Source organism: Watersipora subatra, chromosome 11 (assembly GCF_963576615.1).
Source record: "Watersipora subatra chromosome 11, tzWatSuba1.1, whole genome shotgun sequence".
NCBI classification, from domain to species: domain Eukaryota; kingdom Metazoa; phylum Bryozoa; class Gymnolaemata; order Cheilostomatida; family Watersiporidae; genus Watersipora; species Watersipora subatra.
The window spans coordinates 4,368,940-4,388,704 of NC_088718.1; the positions used below are offsets into that span (position 1 = coordinate 4,368,940).

The window sequence follows — 19,765 nt, forward strand, 5'->3', positions numbered from 1 at the left end:
ATTATTCTACGCTCAAATATTTCCAAAGCAACTTTAGGAGTAGAACATCCTTAGGAATAGAACTGTGCACATCAAGTTGATGATTTTATATACTGTTTGACATGTACAGATGATTTAAATTTAGTCAAAGCAGACTTTGATTGATTTCTTTTAATTTAATATATCAAGCGATTTGTGCATAGTTCTGTAACGTACATTATTTAACCTAAAGGTGAGACTTCAGTTAAAAGTATTGTAACTACATACGCTGAATCCCTCAAAAAATGCAAGTTGATATGAGCTAAACAATTCAAGAATTTCTACTGCACATCTTTGGAGCAATTTGACACTAACTCACAAATCGTGTCATCAATACTTAGATAATTTAGTAACCAGTACTTGGAGATGTTGTAAGTTATATCACATGTACTTGAGTATACACTTCAAATATACGCAGTTTGTGTTACGACAGTGTCGACTGGCGACCATTTGATCAAAACCAATCGTAACGATCGTTTACGATTTTACTTTTACACTGGTAAATCGGATAGCGAGTTTACTTAAATAGTTAAACAACTGCACCTAAGAGCTTGTATATATAAAGTGAGTAGCAGAAAGAAGGTTCCATTCAGAATTTCTAATGTATCTATAAAAACCATTATCATTTATTTGAAAAAGATTTTCCTGAAACCATCAACAAGAATATTATGGATATTATATATAATTATATACATGTATATATAAAATGCACTAGGAACTGTAAACTTTCAGTTCTTAATATTTCTTAATATATATAGATCTATATACACATTTCTCAATGTTGGTGTGTCGTTCCAGCTATAGTTATTAAAACCTTGGAATAAAGAATCCATTAAGCAGAAGATTTGACCTCTGAACCTCGCGTTTACCAATCAGACACCTTACTAACTAAGCCACAGAGCTTAATAGATCACTAGGTGATATATGTCGCTATATGAGAGCAGATAGGCTACCGTTTTCGGTCCCGACGGAAGGGTATGGCGTAACGTCAGAGGGGTAGCTCTTATTAGTAAGCTTACTCAAATTATCCATTGGCAATGTGCCAGGCTAATATCAAGTGGCAGGCAACTCTCATTACCTTTTATTGTTTATAAGCTGGTTTTTAATATCCGGGCAACGCTGGGTAGCACAGCTAGTATATATACATGCATATGCACATATTATTGTATTATTATTATCAAATCTTATTATATATAATCATATATATTGCGTACATTGAAATCATTAAAATAGAATGAAATTCATCATTCCTAAAAATAAATGCAAATAAATATAGTAAAAAAAAGTGGTGCAAACCCATTTTTCCTCTATTTATTGGTATTTTATTAATTAGTCCAAGATTAACCAAAATGCTGAGTTAACCATCAGTTCAAGGATTAAATTGATGGTCACCAGAAATTCCATGAAGCTAAACGAAGATATTGCATGAGCTCTCAGGTACCAAAGCTTCCAATAAACTAAAATCGATGTTTCACATTAAAATTCATCATATAATATACAGTAATAACAGTATAATTATATAAATATATCTATATTACCACATCCAACTTTGTCATTGCATGTCTGTCTGTTAGTCCTGTATAAATGGTACCTATACGTTTCCACATTTTAATCCGATTTCATCTAAACTTCACACACATATGTTCTGTGCCTTCTGTCATGTTGTTACAGGTTTTCATGGGTTTCAAAACTTCATGTTTCATGTTATATGGGCTTCAAAACTTTACCTGGTTCCTGAGAATTATCATCTTAAACACCGACCTGAGAGCTATCTGATGGAAAAAGAAAGAAATCGGGGATAGCCGAGCTTTCTGCTAGTACTAAGATACAAATAAACTTATATATACACAACTACAAATGTTGTTTCAAAAAAATTAGTTTTAAAAAAAAGCTTTAAACTCTGCGAGTTGAGTAGTTTAAAACTAGACAATTTTTGAATAAAATGTTTCGCGACAACAGCAATGTTGTTTTGCTCTCGTTCGGTTGTGCACAACTATATATCAGTAAATATATAAGCACATTGATATATATGTTAATATATGCATTTATATACATGTATATAAATATATAAACATATAATATATACATTGTATATATATACATTTTTTATGAAAATAAATTTTACATCTTCACATAGTTATATGGACATGTACTTTTATATTTTTTTATATATTTATATACCTGCTAGCCAATGCCCACCATTTCACAGGTAATAGACTAATTACCTAATGAATTTGATTAACTTACCTAAAGCTAGACTTTTACTAAAATCTTTACTAAAGAAATACTCAATCTGAAATACCCGATAAGGTCAACAGTGCTAGTTACTAACCCCCAGCAAGCGCTTTAAGTGGAGTATCTTAACCGATGTAATGATTATTTGCCAAATAAATCTATTGTGTTCTACGTAGCTTAGTGAATAAGTTTCTTGCCTCTAAATCTGGAGGTCCTGAGACCAAATCCAGTGCTAGGAGGATTTTACATTGCTAGATTTTAATTGCTATAACTGGACACAGGGTTTAACAAAAAGACAAACACTGAGATTTATGATGCCTTAGCTGAGTGCCTGGGCGTTGCCCGGGTAATAAAAGTTCTTGTGCAAAAAGTTTATTTTAAATTTAACATATAACAACCGTTACCATTTTAACTTTCAAACTTCATATCATAAAAAAAGTTTTTTGTGCAGTTTAAATAAATTAAGAGAAAAAATAAAACAACTGTTAAGGTTTTCAAACTGTGTCAAACAACTGTAACTTTCAAACTTCATACCATGAGCAAAATGTTTTGTGCAGATTAAATAAATTAAGAAACAAAATAAAACAACTATAAAGGGTTTAAATGTAAATGTGAAATAATTAGTAAGTAATAGCTAAGTTAAGTCTGTTTTGCTATGATTACAATAAAAGATGATTTGGTAATGATACAATTAATACGAACTGAGAAAACCAAATGAAAATCCTGAATATGTTGAATTAATAATAACAATGCGTGCATAGAAGTGTGTGTGTATAAAATAGGTTACTGTTCCAGCAAAAGCTATCTATCAAAACTTTGAATACAACGAAACTGGTACCTCTCGATATTGGTACAAACGTAAATCAGACAGTCTTTGTCTGATACTTTGTCTGACCGAACGAAGAGAGAATGTATAGGCTATTCCTACTCGAAATAATACAGTTGTTCACATGATAAATATTGGCCTTTGCCGATTTAGAACTCAAACCCTACGAAAAACTGGCCTAAAAATAGAAGTGTAACCCACACCTGAAATTGAAATGGCACATTTAAAAATTATAGATTTAAAAACTAAGTAATGGTAGCAAACAGTTAGTTTTTCAACAATTTCAAAAATAAAAAAGCAAAAGGTAATATTAGTTAATAATCAAAAGTGCACATATACACTATATAACAAGTGCAACACATTTATATGGTGTGTGTAGCTCAATAGTTAAGCCCGTGGAATGAAATATTGCGGCTGCAATCACCGTGAGTTCAAATACAGCAAACAGTGAACTTTTAATCCAAGATTTTAATAGCTATTACCAGACACAAACAAACTTCGAGATTTATATATATACTAGTATATGTATATACTATACTAGATTCTAGCTTATAAACAATGAGAGGTAATGAGAGTTGCCTGCCACTTGCTATTAGCCTGGCACAATGCCAATGGATAAATTGAGTAAGCTTACTAATAAGAGCTGCCACTTCTCATGAGGTTTTGCATTGTGACGGAAAGTAGTAGCGTATTTGCTCCCATATATTGACATATATCGCCTAATGAATCCATCAAGCTGTGTGGCTGAGTTTGTAAGACTTTGGACTGGTGAATGGGAGAGCCCGAGATCAAATATTCTGCGATATGGATTTTCTATTCCAAGATTTTAATAGCTATAGCTGGACACACACACAACGATGACATTGTCACATGATTAACTTTGAGAATACATTGAAACTCGGATAACTCAAACTTCATGGGACCCAGTGAAAGTGTTCGAGTTGTCAGAGCACTGTCACAAGTGCATGTATTTATCAGTAGATACATGTACATACACAAACTATATATAAATCGAAAGCATAGATTGCTTGTTGCAAGTTAAAGGGCCTTTCATGTGAAGTTTTAAAAATTTTTATCGGAAAGTATATATATGTTTCTATCACTTGAGATTTGTTTGTTATTTTAGGTGATGTGACTGCCAGGACTTAGGTTAAAATTGGCAAAACTTGATCGCGGCTAAAACGCTTAGAAAAAAGACATCTTTTTCTCCTGCGCGTTTTAATCAAGATCAATTTTGTCGATTTTACTTTAAGTTTATCCGAAGTTACCTTGCTTTACCTTGCTTTCGAAGGGCCCTCACTATCGCAAAACGCATGTTTGGTAAAATTTGATTTTTTGCAAACCTTTAGAAAAGTCGTTAATGAAAATATTTTGCTGATGATGGTAATAACGACACCCAAGAACTACTAAAAGTTGATGTTTATCTCTATGGCTTGGAATAAAGTAATATTCTAAAGTGATAACAACCGTCTCGGTAGCCGTTGGGCAAAATTTTTTTCAAGTTATTAATGTTAAGTTCGAGTTACCTAAAGCAATTTATCATTGCGTGGGAACAGATCAAACAAATCCGTTTGAGTTAACCATGTGTTCGAGCTATCCGAGGGTGAGTTATCCGAGTTTGACTGTACATATATAGAGAGAAGATAGATACATGTAGATGTACTAGCAAATGCCTGGCGTTCCACGGGTAACAAAATACTAACTACCTCATAAATTTGAGTAACTTACCTAGAAAGGTAGGTCTTTACTAAAACAATACCTGCGCTTTGGGCCTGCTTAACCATTACTACACGTAATGGTTAACAGTGTTAGTTATTAGCCCCAAACAAGCGCTTTAAGCATGAGTATCTCTTAACCAATATAATGACTCATTGCCCAATGAATCTATTGTATTCCAGTTCGCCATCTCTAGATCTGGAAGTGCTGTGATGAATTCCAGCACCGCGCATATTTTCCATTGCTAAATTTTAGTTGCTATAGCTGGACACAGGGTTTAACAAAAAGACAAACACATATTTATATATATAGATATCAGTATTGATAGTTTCAGCTAATATGTTCTGTGAACACAGCGTAATCTTGCCCTATATAGAGCCGAATCGTTATCTGCCACTTTCACTTGTCTTCTCTCAAGGCTTTACATACGCTACTTCCTCAACACTCCTGACTTCAATGTAAGCTCACTTCCAGTATCTTTTATGTTCTGCCAATTCACAATCGGATTTTTATTTTTTTAAACAGGGGCTAGAGACAAAAGAAAATTTTTGTTAGTTATTGAGATGCTTCATTCAGCATATTTTAGATCCTGACTGATCCAGGTTAGTTCAACCTTTGCCCTAATCACCTTTTTAATCCTCCTTTCCCTTGATACTTCTTTGCACCAGCTTATCTTCACTGTCAGCAAATCTCTCAGCAACGCTTTCCCGGCTCTTATCTCAATGTTTACCTCACCACCTAGTTCCGTTTCACATTCACTAACTAAAGCAATAGGTATTACTTCTCTACAAACTTAGCTAGTTTGCTTGAGGCCATTATATCGCATAATCAGGTGTTACTAGGAGCACTACGGGTATGCAAACAAGCAAACTGTTGCGTGCACAAAAATAAAATGACTTCAGTGATAGTTGCTGAAACAATATTGTATTAGATGTATGGTTTATTAGATGGTATAGTATGTAATACAATTAGAGCAAGACTAAAAATGAGAAACATTTATCGCTGAGTTATGTAACTACTACCTCTTAATAAAGAAGTTAAGTGTTTACTGCCACTAATTTTCAAAACCATTCATCAATAATTTATCGTAAAACCTCTATTTGAATGCCATGGTGTTCTATTTTGTAACCCTTCTCCGACGGTGGTAGTCAAATAGAGGCTGGCGTTCTATTTTCTAAATAGAGCGCCAGATTTTTGGGAAGCTTTTAACCCTTTTACCGGCGAAGCAAATGTAGCCTATATTTTGCAGTCTCCTTCGGGTGGAGCGACATTAACCTTTTTGTATGCAATAAAAATCTACTAACTTACCTCCAACTTGTCAAAGATCTCTAAATAAATATGCATTGGGAAGCTGAAAAATATTTTTATCAGTTGATATATATTTCTTTCAATTAACCTGCGATGATAATATAGCCTATGCCCGCTTTGCAATTTGTTGGCAATTTCATCTCGTTTTATTCTAAATTTGAAGGCATATTTTCATGTTATAACTACATATATTTAACAACGTTGCATAAAAGTTTATGACACTCATTGATATTTTTGCTACAGATCTAAACTTTTTTCTTTATTTTACTTGCCGTAAGGTGATAATTGTTGGTGTCTATTAATTATATTATGTTTGATGTTTCATTTGTATTATGAATGCAAATTTCTTAATCCATGTGAGCAAAATAGATGATAAAAATATTTGAATATATAGCATGTCGATATTCTTTGCTTTCTGGTATGATCCTTTTTGTGAAGTTCACTCAAGGGAGCCAAATACAATCAAATGAATCTCCCTAAAAATAGTAAATTTTTTTTATTTTTTCCTTTATGAACTCCATATTGATGTCATCGTTTAATTTAATAAAACTTATCTTTCTTTTTGACACATAAGTTCTAAGCGATGAGTATGTTTTTAGCAAAGTGCAATATCTGATGAAGGGTGAATGTTTCTAGCAAGCAGACCAGCTGTTTAAAAGACCCTTCTAGTTGACTAATTTTTTGTTGCTGTATACAGTGCACCCTCGAGATACAATTACCGTGATATACGATTTTTTCACGTTACGAAGTCAAACAATGTGATATCTTCACCTCGCTATACGAATTTTATTTCACCATTCGATTTTGAGAAAAGTTTCGCCAGAGTTAAAATTTGGTGGTCAGTGCGCTCATAACGCACGTCGAAATAAAAAAAACACCGAAATATAGTTTGCCGAAAACATTTTCAGAACGTTTAGAAGAGACACGATGATCGACTTCTCTCATGTCAGCATTCCGCGTGGAAAATTTCGTGTAAAATACACAAGCGAGAGCAAATATTCATTTGTAGCGTTATTATGTCTTTTACTATAAACTTTTAAGTCAGCATACGTATATAACTACAAGTATCTACATTTAATTCGTTAGCTATGGATTTTGAGACCGATACAAATGTTACAAAACGAAGGAAAAATGATTTCTATGTCAACAAAGTTGGATGTCGTAAATAAGAAGGCACCCGTATTATCAACATTGTCAAGGAATATGACCGCAACCAATCAGCATTTGCAATTATTATTAAAACAAAAACTCCATTAAAGCAAGCACAAGAAAGAGCTTCCGCCTGAAAATTTGAAGGAGCTAGGTCATGCACGCGATCAGCATTCAAAAGGAGCAACCATTTAGTAAAGGCGAGGAAGTAGAAGATACAGAAAACCCCACATTGGCAGAAATATTTCAAGTGTTTAATTCACTGATGTGGACTGGTACATTAAAACAATGCATGTATAATATACATGTATATATTATTTATCTCTTGTGTGGCACTTTTTTCATATTTTATTCATTTTATTTGTTTCCTTTTGATTTTATGTTTTATTTTCTTGTTTAACCATGTCTTTGCAGGTGGGCTTGTTATCTCCTACGTGAATACAATTCATCGTATGTATGTAACTCATACCTATAACTAGCTACTCAAGATAGTTGACGCATTTACATTACTTTCTGAAACTTGTTCAAGCCCTTTCCTCTAGGGTATAAATACGCACAAACTTTGTACGTATGGTTACATTGATTCTTGTGCACATTTCCTACAAGAAAAACTACTGTAGCACCTTCTCTGGATTCTTCTACAAGCTTTAGCTAGCTAGCAGTTTTCTGCATTGCACCAGCATTTTTTCTTTTAAACCAGAATAAAAATTGGACAGGACTAGACAACCTTCTTTAGCCTGCTAAAAAATCCATTTTATTACGTATTAAATTAATCTTCAAGCGTACAGCAACATAATTAGCATTGATACGTTTTTGCCTCCTCTCTGCTTTATTTGCTACAATATACCAGCTAAAGTCACGTTACTCCAAAGGTATGTACGTCCTGTATAGTAAATAAAATTTCATTTTTCTTTTTGGTGGCCATTAAATGGTCAGGTGTGTGAGAGGCCGCTTTCGATAACTGCGTCGCTCGGCCTTTCTTATTGAATTCTGATTGAAAAAGGTTTCAATCAGACACGCTAAATTTTATAATGAAAGTAAAGACAGAAACTTATGAAGGATAAAATTTCGTGATAACAGTTGAAATTCATTAAAATAGTTCAAAATACATACTAAAACTTGGTTTTAAGGGTGAGTTTGGCAAGCTAAACTTATTTGAAGTGAATTCAACATTTATGTTATGCGTACCTTTTGAAGGTAAGACCTTGTTACCGTACGATCTGCATTTGGTACACAGATTACAATTTTACAGTATTGCAGATTATAATCACTAGGTGCACTTAATACAATGCAGCTACTGTAGGTAACTATAGTTACTAAAGTTAACATACTATTTTGTTACTAATTTTCATTATGTACAACATTTTTATAAAATTTTGGACGATTTTTACCTTCTTTTTTTCATTGTATAATTACAATGGTTTCTATACCCGGACATACGATTTTTTCGCCATACGATGCCAGCCTTGGAACGGATTAACATCGTATCTCGAAATTTACCCGTACTAACACGAAATTTTCCACGCGGAATGCTGACGTGAGAGAAGTCGATCATCGTGTCTTTTCTAAACGTTCTGAAAATGTTTTTGGCAAACTAGGTATGTTTCGGTGTCTTTTTTATTTCGACGTGCGTTATGAGCGCACTGACCGTCAAATTTTAACTCAGGCGAAACTTTTCTCAAAATCGTATGGTGAAATAAAATTCGTATAGCGAGGTGAAGATATCACAATGTTCGACTTCGTAAGGTGAAAAAATCATATATCAGGGTAATCGTATCTCGAGGGTGCACTGTATTTTATTTTATCCAGTTTTAGGTTACACTGTAATTGTGAGAACAAATAGGCAGTTGGACTACCCATAGTTAGAAGTTTGCCAGGAAAGCTATACACAGAGTAGCTGACGATCTGTGGAACGATATGGAGAAATATACATTGGCTACTTATTCCCCCATTTGTGTACTACAGCTTGGTCAGCTCATATTACTATCCTGTGGCGGATGAGGACTCATTTAAAAACGTGACTAAAAGAGAAACTTTGTTGCAGACTAGATACAACAGTGAATGATAGACACTTTATTTTTGATTTCCACATATTGTTGTCTGTTTATTAAAGAATGGATATTCACTAGATCGATGCTCCATTCATTTTAATGTGTGCTTGAAAAATGACCAACTCTTGAAAGTTGACCGCATGAGATACATTAGTGCTGCACGATAAAGCGATATAATTCGATGTGACGATATATTTCAGTGAATGATTTTATATTTGGTCAGTTTTCAAATCGATATGAATATCGAAGCCGATATTTTATCGAAATTTCGGCTCATTTCATTTTGCAAAACTAGAGTTGTCTATTCTCCTTATTGTAAAGAGGGGCCAACTCCTGTTTTTCAACCAATATTAACCAATATCCTCTCATATCGTTCATGTTAAAGCGTAACACTATATATCGAAAAAAGACAACTCAAATGTTCGATATTTTTCGATATTTGATATATTTAGAGACCAAATAATCAAATGTACATGCAAAGATATCGTGCAGCACTAAGATAGTTACAAAAAATAAAATAAAAACAGTAAAAAACATTGAAAGCTTTTGAAATATACGGTTTGTAAAATTAAACAATGTTAGAATCTGGATGTCCATTGCACTCTTTAGATAAAGGCAGTTTGAAAAATAAGATTATCAGTTAATGGAATTTGAGTATTGATCAAACAATATTTATATCTCTTAACCTTTTTTGTAAATTAGAAGGCCAGAAAAGTTATCATAAACAGGCAAAGGGCGAAAAAAATTCTAAAAATTCAAGTTGAATGAGTTACATAATTATTTAGAAACTTGCACATAAATCTGGCTGAACTTGAATTTTGTAAGTTTTCTTATCTACCAAAGAGCACCCTGCTGCTTCAACAGCTTGGAGAGTAATAATTTGTTTACTTAAGAAATTTTAGTCAAGGGTGTTGTTATATCTGGTTCTGGATGTTTTCAATTTATTATTGTATAGAGTTCGACAATTGGAGAATCGGACTCTTGATACATTCGCCAAGTTGTTTCTTATAGCTTGCACTGTGGTTTGGGCACTTATTGTATTACATCGCATTTGCTGTTTGAACTGGCTTTAGAATAGGGCGATTTTTCCTTAATAGAATTATGCCAGCTGTGCTGAATAATAAACTACAGCTTAAGTTCTCTTCTAGAAGAACAATTTGCCTATATCATCTCTCCATGATATGTTATGGTTACCCAACAGGGCAGATAATTATTATGCAAGGTCAGATTCCACGAATACCGATAAGGTCTGCATCCTATTTCACATTCTCTATTAACCTTTAAGTCAGTGGTTCTTAACTAGGGGGAAATTCCCCCAGTTGGGAATTTTGGGATTTTAGGGGGGAATTTGGCAGTTTGCCAAAGGGGATTTCTATGGCAACAATTTTTTTATATAAAGGGCAGCGAGGAGTGAATGAATTTCAGTAGTTTCAACAAAGCCAAGAACTAAAACTGTGGAAAAGGTAAGGATTGCTACACTACATGCATATACATACCTGCAATATTAATTGTTCAGTTACCGATTTGGTTTGCATAAACGTACAACATTTTGACAATTTGCTCTGTAGCCTAACATATGTATGATGTTTTGCTCATGTAGATATTGAACGTATTCAAATATTTTGATTGCATATCTTATATTGTAGGTGTTAGAAATGTCAAAGACAAAAAGACGAACATATGATGATTCTTACCTTAAAAGTTGACTTGCAACAAAATTCACATTACAGTTATTTGATATGAAAAGATTCACCATGTCTTACTCTGTTGTGTTGTAGGTGCAAAATATGTGGAAAGGTGATTACAAGCTCTTAAAAGCTAAAAAACGAACAGAAAATCGCAGCCCCACGAGACCGCCGTAGTTTGGATTCCCTTTCCAAAACGGCTCAAATGTGATGTAGTTGTGAAAGATGGTTTCTGTTTACACTTTCATGCAACCTTATTCGTCGAAATATTTTCACAAATATACTTCACGCATACAATAAATTTATGTCTATTGTTCTTACGCGTCTGTTTTATCGTCATCGTAATGCAGTCACTTTTAGCAGTGATATCTTATAACTTACCGTAAAAACTCGCTAATTTTTTAGCCTTAGCTTGAAGGAGTACATATCATTATCTGATAATCATGATGAGCCTGTTGGTCACCTGTGATAATCGAAAAGTGGTGCAAAAATTATTTGCGAAGTATTGGGTCACATGATCAGATTACGACTTGACGATTGAATGATGCCGAAACAAAACTGTAAAGTAGCGAGCATCTATATTTGATACGGGGTATTTGGTAAAACCCGAAGTGTTTGTCATAAAATAGTACTACAATAAGTTTTATATTGAGCTTTGTATTGGCCTTTCAATTCAAGTGAGAACATACGTGACAAGACGATAACCAAATTTCGTGGTTACATCATCGAAATAAAGAGATTCTAATCTACGGCGGCTTTTCGTATTTGAGCTTTTAAGAGCTTGTAATCACATTTCCACATATTTGGCACTTACAACACAACAGAGTAAGACATGGTGAATCTTTTGGTACCAAATAGCTGTAATGTGAATTTTGTTGCAAGTCAACCTTTAACTATGGATTCACTTGTATGATTGAAAGCGGCATCGAAGTACCACAATGTGTTTTGTGCATGAAAGTGCTCGCTAACGACTCCATGAAACCACATCAACTTAAGCAACACTTAAGAAATAAACATGCAGAACACATGAATAAATCAAAGCCGTTCTTTGAAGCTAAAGAGAGAGAACTCAAGCGGGCAAAACTGGATTCCACTGGCAGCTTTCATATCCAGGCACAGGCCATTACCGAAGCATCCTATGCTGTCTTACCGTATCACCAGAGACAAGAACCCACACACCATTGGTGAAACATTAACTTGTCTGCTGGAGTGTACTAAGATTATTCTCGGAGACACAGCCGCACAAAAGATAGCTGATTTATCCCTCTTAGACAGCACAGTGAAATCGAGGATCGATGATATGTCTGCGAACATAAAGAGGCAAATAATTGAAAAGATCAAGTCATTTCCCATGTTCGCCGTTCAACTTGATGAGTCTACTGATGTTGCTAGCATTTCACAGCTGATGGTGTTTGCACGCTATGTACACAGAAAGACAATTGAGAAAGAATTTCTCTTCTGCAGTCCTCTAACAGAGACCACCACAGCTACTGATATTATGAACCTGGTTTCCGACTTCTTCAGCAAAGAACATCTGGACTGGGGTAAACTAATTGGAGTTTGCACTGATGGTGCTCCAGCCATGGTTGGCTGTCGTGCTGGATTTGCACAGTTGGTAAAAGAAAAGAATCCTTTAGTGGTGAGTACCCATTGCTTCATTCACAGACAAGCGCTAGCAGCAAAAACTCTTCCCAAAGGATTGTAGGAACACCTTTCTTCAGTGATTAAAGTAGTAAACTTTATCAAAGGCTCTGCCTTGCAAACACGTCTCTTACACAAGTTATGCAAAGATATGGATGCTGTGCACTCATCACTGTTGTTTCACACCGAAGTTCGATGGTTATCAAAGAGTAACATGCTTCTGCGTTTCTTCAATCTACGAGCAGAGGTCAATGAGTTCTTGAAAACTCATAACAAACCCAAACTACTGGCTTCAATGCAGGTGGAAGGCTTCCGTCAGTGTCTTGCTTACCTGGTTGACATATTTGGTTCAATCGATGAAGTGAACACAAAGATGCAAGGTAGAGGCAGAAATGTGTGGAATGTAACTGATAGTATCAATGCATTGAAGGACAAGCTCAAACTCTGGGTGGAAAGACTGGCTACTGGGAATGTAAAATTTTCATTTCCAGTTCTGCATTCATTAGTTGACAAGAAAGCTCCTTCCGCTTCTTTGCTAACCGACAAAAAGCATCACTTGAACAGCTCGATAGCAGAGTTTGAGAGATATTTTCCAAAGTTAGATCCTAGGACAGAGCAATTGATGAGCCAGACCCGAGACCCTTTCAGGCGCAATGTCCACGAGATTCCGGAACAGCTTCAGGAGGAGTTTTTGGAGCTGACAAAAAACTCTGCATTAAAAGATGACTTCAAGGAGCTATCAATAGAGCACTTTTGGATTCAGGCCCAAAGATTGTATCCCAACATAAGCCTGGCCACTTTCAAGATGCTCATACCATTTGCTTCCACATATCTTTGCGAGTCAGCATTTTTAGCAATGCTAACCATAAAGAGCAGATCTAGAAACCGTCTGGAAGTAGAAGCTGACCTATGGTGTGCCCTATCTACAACAACTCCTAACATCAAAATTCTGGTCAGCTCCAAACAAACACAGAAATCACACTAGTCTGCTGACTGTCTTACAATGATAGATATATTGAGTTTTCAATATACAGTGAAACTCGGATAACTCGCCCTCGGATAACTTGAAAACATGGTTAACTCAACGTATTTGTTTGGTCCGTTCCCACGCAATGATAAATGGCTTTAGATAACTAGACCGAAACTCCGTTAACTCGAACAGTTTTTTGCCAAACGGCTACCGAGACGGTTGTTACTATCGCTTTAGAATATCACTTTATTCCAAGCCATAGAGATAAACATCGACTTTTAGTAGTTTTTAGGCCTCGTTATTACCAACATCGGCAAAATATTTTCATTAACGACTTTTCTAAAGGTTTGCAAAAATCAAATTTTACCAAACATCCGCTTAGCGATAACCCTCCAAAAGCCAGAAAAGCGAGGTGAAATTCAGATAAATTTAAAGTAAAATCGGCAAAATTGATAATGGGCTTTTAATAGTAAAGCAGTTTTGTAATAACTGGCTTATTGCAAAATTGATCTTGGTTAAAACGCTCGGTAGAAAAATACGCATGTATTTTTTCTGAGCGTTTTAACCGCGATCAAGTTTTGCCAATTTTAATCTGAGAACGTCCTGGCAGTCACACCACCTAAAACAACAAACAAATCTCAAGTGATAGAAAAATATCTATACTTTCTGGTTAAAAATATTTAAAACTTCACACACGAGACCATTTAACTTGCAACAAGCAATCTATGCTTTTGATTTATATATAGTTTGTATATGTACATCTACTGATAAATACGTGCACTTATGACTGTCCTGATAACTTGAACGCTCTAATAACTCGAACACTTTTGCTCGGTCCCTTAAAGTTTGAGTTATCCGAGTTTCACTGTACATTAATTTTTAATATTCCATGTAAATATGACTGTAATAAATGCATATATACATGTATATATATAAGTTATATATGTAAATAAAGTTCACTATCTAGTTGCAGTGCATTCTTTGAAGGAGTTGGGAGGGGAATTTCTGTCTTTAGGTTTGGAAAAGGGGAATGGGACAAAAAAGGTTAAGAACCACTGCTTTAAGTGGAGGTTATAGAATTACACCAATCGGTTTATGTATGCTGTCAGTTAACTTTTAATATCAATGAAGTCAGGCCAGTTTTTAGCATCAGCTCCCAACTTTAGCATTAAAATCATCAGCTATGAACAGCTTATTTGTGATGGAAAATTCTGTCAAATTTACTTTTTGCTTGTTATAGAATCTCTTTTTATTTCATTGAGGTTTGCCATTGTTGGAGCATTGTTTGGTTATTATGAAGCTAACATATACATATTTCATGCTTATACAGTAATCCTTCACGTATCACGCGCGATTAATGGGTACCGGTGTCCCCTGCGATAAAAACAGAAACTAGTTTTGCAAAGAATATGTATGTGCCAAGTTTTAAAACTAGAACACTGAAACTGCGTTCTAATCCTATCAAATTTATATCCTGTTAAATGAGTCAGTAAATTGAAGTTACCTTGATTGACTGCCAGTTTATATTTCAACTTCAGTCCCAGTATTTTAAGCCAGAAAATGGACTTACATAGTATGGGCATAGTTTAGACTTCATCTGACCTGATTATTCATACTTGTGATTAATTGGGTTCGTTGTGAGAAAGAAGTCACATGTTTGTAAATGTATTTTATGTATGTATATTTATGCATTATGTGTTTAATTTTTGTTCTTTTATTTTTCTACAAACATTGTTTAACCACTAAATACTGAAACCAAAAATGATGAGCTGCAAAGTGGCGAGGGGTTACTGTAATTCTGTCATCGATTGGTGAGGGCCTTGTTCGAAGGCGTGGACAATTGAATTTTTGATAGCAAATGCAGCTCCGAGCGCTTTTCTTTTTTGTTCTTTTTTCCACTACAAAATTATATGCTCATTTTATACTGTATGCTGAGCCTGTCACGAATCACAAAGGAAAGCAACATTGATGTTGTATCTACCTAGTTCTTTGGTGACAAAAGCTGTGCGCCATTCTGGTCTTTCAAAACCAGACCTGTTCATCAGCGTTCGCACATTCCACCTTGCTATCAACATCTGCTTCCATTTTTGTCTGCCTTCTAGCTTACTTTTTCCTGGCTGCTAGAGCCGGAGCGGACCAGTGGGCACCTTGGTAACCTGAGTGATGTTCAACCTAATATGAGATTCTCTCATTTTTGCCATGATCCATAGAACTGCATACGAATATTTAAGTAATACTAGGCTTCACCTTACCAAGGTCGCTCTCTCAGCAGTCCGGCAATGTTTTCCAGTGGCAAGAACAGGTTGAGCCATACTAGCGTTTTCACAATGCTGCAGTAGTTGGCAGGGTATTAATTTTGTCTATCCTCGCGCTCCAGCGCTACCACATGGCAACATCTAGAGATGGCCCACCACTGGCCTTTGACAGATATTTGTATTAGTTCTGTATGGATGCCCAGTTTTACTCGACCTATTCTTGTTCGGCTAGCAGTGAGTCGGTTTAGTCGCTAAAATTCTAATCATGTAGCAGGTAGTATCATGGTCCATGGTAGCAGCAAAGCCTGGTCTGACTGTTTTGAGAGTACTTTAAAAAAAGTAATAATTACTTATCAAAGCTTTTTTCCATTCAAAACTGATAATAATAACTGCTCTGCAAGTACATTAACAAACAAGTACAGGCTCACTTCAAACAAGTGCTAATATCAATGTTGTAACGTTATAATGCTATACAATCCTTCATCCCTTTTGTTAATTCGTGTTATGTTAATTTGTTAATTGTTAGCTTTTGTAATTATGGGTTGGTTATATATTTGTTAGTGATTTTCTTGTCACTCACCCTACATCATTTGCTTATGCAGATGATACCTTGACTTTTAGCATTGGTACGTCTGTTGAAGACTCACTAATGCCATGTTCAGAATTACTTAAACAGGCCTCTACATGGTATAGTAATAACTTTTTTCAGCTAAATATAGCTAAATCACAGTTTTGTATTTTCTCTAATAGAAAAATAACAGAACAATATACAATAAGCATGGCTGACGACATTCTAAAATTCCAGCCCACCCTTTCTATTTTAGGTGTTACGTTAGACTCTGAGTTGACTTTTGGTCCTCATATTGAAGCTCTTTGTCAGAAAGCGAACAAGTTAGTTTACCTCTCGTCTAAATTGAGAAAACACCTCACTGTAGAGCAAGCTAAGCTGGTATATACATCCATAGTAAGGACTATTTTAGAGTATTGTTCTTCCCTCTTAACTATTTCGCAAGCAAAATCTACATATCTTGAAAGAATTCAAAAACGGGCAATATGTATTATACTTTCAGCTCCAGTTAAGTTCTCAGTAAGTTGTGGTCGCTGACTGTTAAATTTACCAACAACTGCTAGCTGTAGGCAGTATTTATTTAAAAAATTTATCCAAAACAAAGTACAAAAACAAAAAGCTTCAAATTACTTGGTGAAACTAGTCGGTGACATGCACACACACAACATGTCTTTACGGAGTAGCCATAAAGTTATCAAGCCCTACGTGCGTTCAAACACTGGAAAGAGCTCCTTTCCATTTCAATATCACCTCTTTTTATCCGCCGGTTACTCTGACCCGCGGTCTCTTTTAAAGGTTGACTCGCAACAAAATTCACATTACAGTTATTTGATATCAAAAGATTCACCATGTCTTACTCTGTTGTTTTGTAGGTGCCAAATTTGTGGGAATGTAATTACAAGCTTTTAAAAGCTAAAAAACGAACAGTTAATCGCAGCCACACTTGAGACCGCCGTAGTTTGGATTCTCTTTCCAAAATGGCTCAAATGTGACGTAGTTGTGGTAGATGGTTTCTGTTTACACTTTTATGCAACCTCATTCGTCAAAATATTTTCACAAATATACTTCACGCTTTCAATAAAACCATGTCTATTGTTCTTACGCGTCTATTTTATCGTCATTGTAATGCTGTCACTTTTAGCACTGATATCTTATAACTTACCGTAAAAATTCATTTAATTTTTTAACCTTACCTCGAAGGAGTACATATCATTGTCTGATAATCATAACGAGCCTGTCGGTCACCTGTGATAATCAAACAGTGCTGCAGAAATTATTTGCGAAGTATTGGGTCACATGATCAAATTACGACTTGACGATTAGATCAAGCTGAAACGAAACTGTTAAGTAGTGAGCATCTATATTTGATACGGGGTCTTCGGTAAAACTCGAAGTGTTTGTCATAAACTAGTGCTACGATAAGTTTTATATTGAACTTTTTATTGGCCTTTCAATTCACATGAGAACATCATGTGACAAGACAATAACCAAACTGTAATGACAATGTCAGATAAATAAAGAGAATCCAATCTACGGCGGCTTTTCGTTTTTGAGCTTTTAAGATCTTGTAATCGCATTTCCACATATTTGGCACCTACAACACAACAGAGTAAAACATGGTGAATCTTTTGATGCCAAATAACTGTAATGTGAACTTTATTGCAATTCAACTTTTAAGGCAATTTCACTGATGGCTTTGTAGCTCTTAAAGTGTGTGTAGTATTTGTTATTCAATTATACTTGGAATTTTGTTGCAAGTCAACCTTTAATATTGTAATTATTTTCAATACTCATTCTGTTCAAAGGATAATTCTTGAATGCCTATATAAGTGCCTTTATTCCAAATACTCTTGTCTTCTAGTCACCTAGGATTATTTCAGCTTAGTCGTTCTGTTCAGGTCTCTTGTGGATTTTGGTATTATATCGTGTTAGTAGTAGTTGGTGTAGTGTAGCATATAGTCTTGGTATCTGTTAGGTGTTGCATATGCTCTTAGTGGTATTTGTAGCACATAGTCTTAGTAGCATTGTATTATTGCATTGAGTTGTATTGTAGCAAGGTATTATTGTATTGTTTTGGCAATTACGTTGACTGTATGTTTCGTAACATATCTTTCAGTATTGTGTTTGTTTTTGCGAGGACAAAAAGTTATTTATTCTGTGAGAGTTTATATACTTGGTTTGCAATCCTCAATAAATATTCATCATAATAATAATAATGATAAACAACACAAGCACGCTAAAAAGAACAACCATTTTTCTAGCACATTTGCATGAATGCCTCTGCGCACAGGCCTGCCAACTCTCACACATTGGGCGTGAGACTCACGCAATCACACAAACGAAAAAATGAAAATGAGTGAGAAATGCGTAAGATTTTTGCCCCAATTGCCACCATTCTATATATACTATCATTGACACATCAATTGCCCCAAAACTAAATATCAAGCATTGCCCCACTCTTGGGTTGACAGGCCTGTCTGCACATGTTACGCACATACGTATTTCTTAATTAAACTGGAGGCAAAACTAACTAAATGTAACCCAAATATAACAGTTGTAAACGCCTGTGGCTTGCTGTCTATCGGAAATCGACAATGACTTGTGTCTTAGCGATGCATGGTTAGGTCGAGCAGTATGGTAAAAAAGAGGTGAAGCAGTTTTCAGTATCTACCACTTCTGAAACTGTCAGATTAACCTGAAGGGATGCCTTTGCAACACGTCCAGTCTGACAGAGCCAGGTAGCCATTTAACTTGCCCAACACACATTATAGTATAACACTGTTATAAAAAACTACAAGCAGACTTGACTTCTTTATATTATAAAAAATACAAGTATGGATCATTTTTAACACAAGCAAAGTTTTATATCAAGCTCACATCTATGCGGTAGATACAAAAAGCCGAACGCACTGAATGACCGAACAGACCGAATATTTTAGGAGTTGCCGTATCTACCGCACATCTATGATAATCCATTGCAAAAGTTAACGTTTCACACGGACAAATGCGGTTCCCAAAACAGCCACCAACATTGAAGCAGAATCTCAAACCTCCGAAAAATTGCGATCAACAGAGTTACACCACTAACAAACGTAAGATAAATCAAACACGATTAGCAGGAGCTGTTATAAAGCACAAGACCCTACATAGAAATATACTCGCGATGCTTTTTAGCTTATGCGATTTACAACGCGCGAATTTGAACAAAAAGTGCAAATGTGCTCGTTAAACTGGTGCCTAAAGTTTCTTTATTATGTATAATATAGGAGACTAGCAAAACAAAACCGTAAAACTTACCGATCACAACAAAGTTTCCGCTGATGTCTTCGTTTCAAACTTTCTA

The 19,765-nt window shown here is 35.2% G+C and overlaps 2 protein-coding genes across 2 annotated transcripts; both read left to right on the top strand.

Moving 5' to 3' along the window:
* The first annotated feature begins 12,126 nt into the window (after window positions 1–12,126).
* LOC137407742 (protein FAM200C-like) lies at window positions 12,127–12,693 on the top strand. Its single transcript, XM_068094123.1, has one exon. It carries the CDS (start codon window positions 12,127–12,129, stop codon window positions 12,691–12,693), a length of 567 nt encoding a protein of 188 aa, XP_067950224.1.
* Window positions 12,694–12,780: 87 nt separating this feature from the next.
* LOC137407743 (protein FAM200A-like) lies at window positions 12,781–13,614 on the top strand. The gene has a single exon (XM_068094124.1). The coding sequence runs from the start codon at window positions 12,781–12,783 to the stop codon at window positions 13,612–13,614; it is 834 nt and encodes a 277-aa protein (XP_067950225.1).
* The last annotated feature ends 6,151 nt before the right edge of the window (window positions 13,615–19,765 follow it).

Coding starts and splice junctions, on each gene's coding strand:
- LOC137407743 (XM_068094124.1), top strand. CDS start 12,781: ATGGATGCTGTGCACTCATCACTGTTGTTTCACACCGAAGTTCGATGG.
- LOC137407742 (XM_068094123.1), top strand. CDS start 12,127: ATGCTGTCTTACCGTATCACCAGAGACAAGAACCCACACACCATTGGT.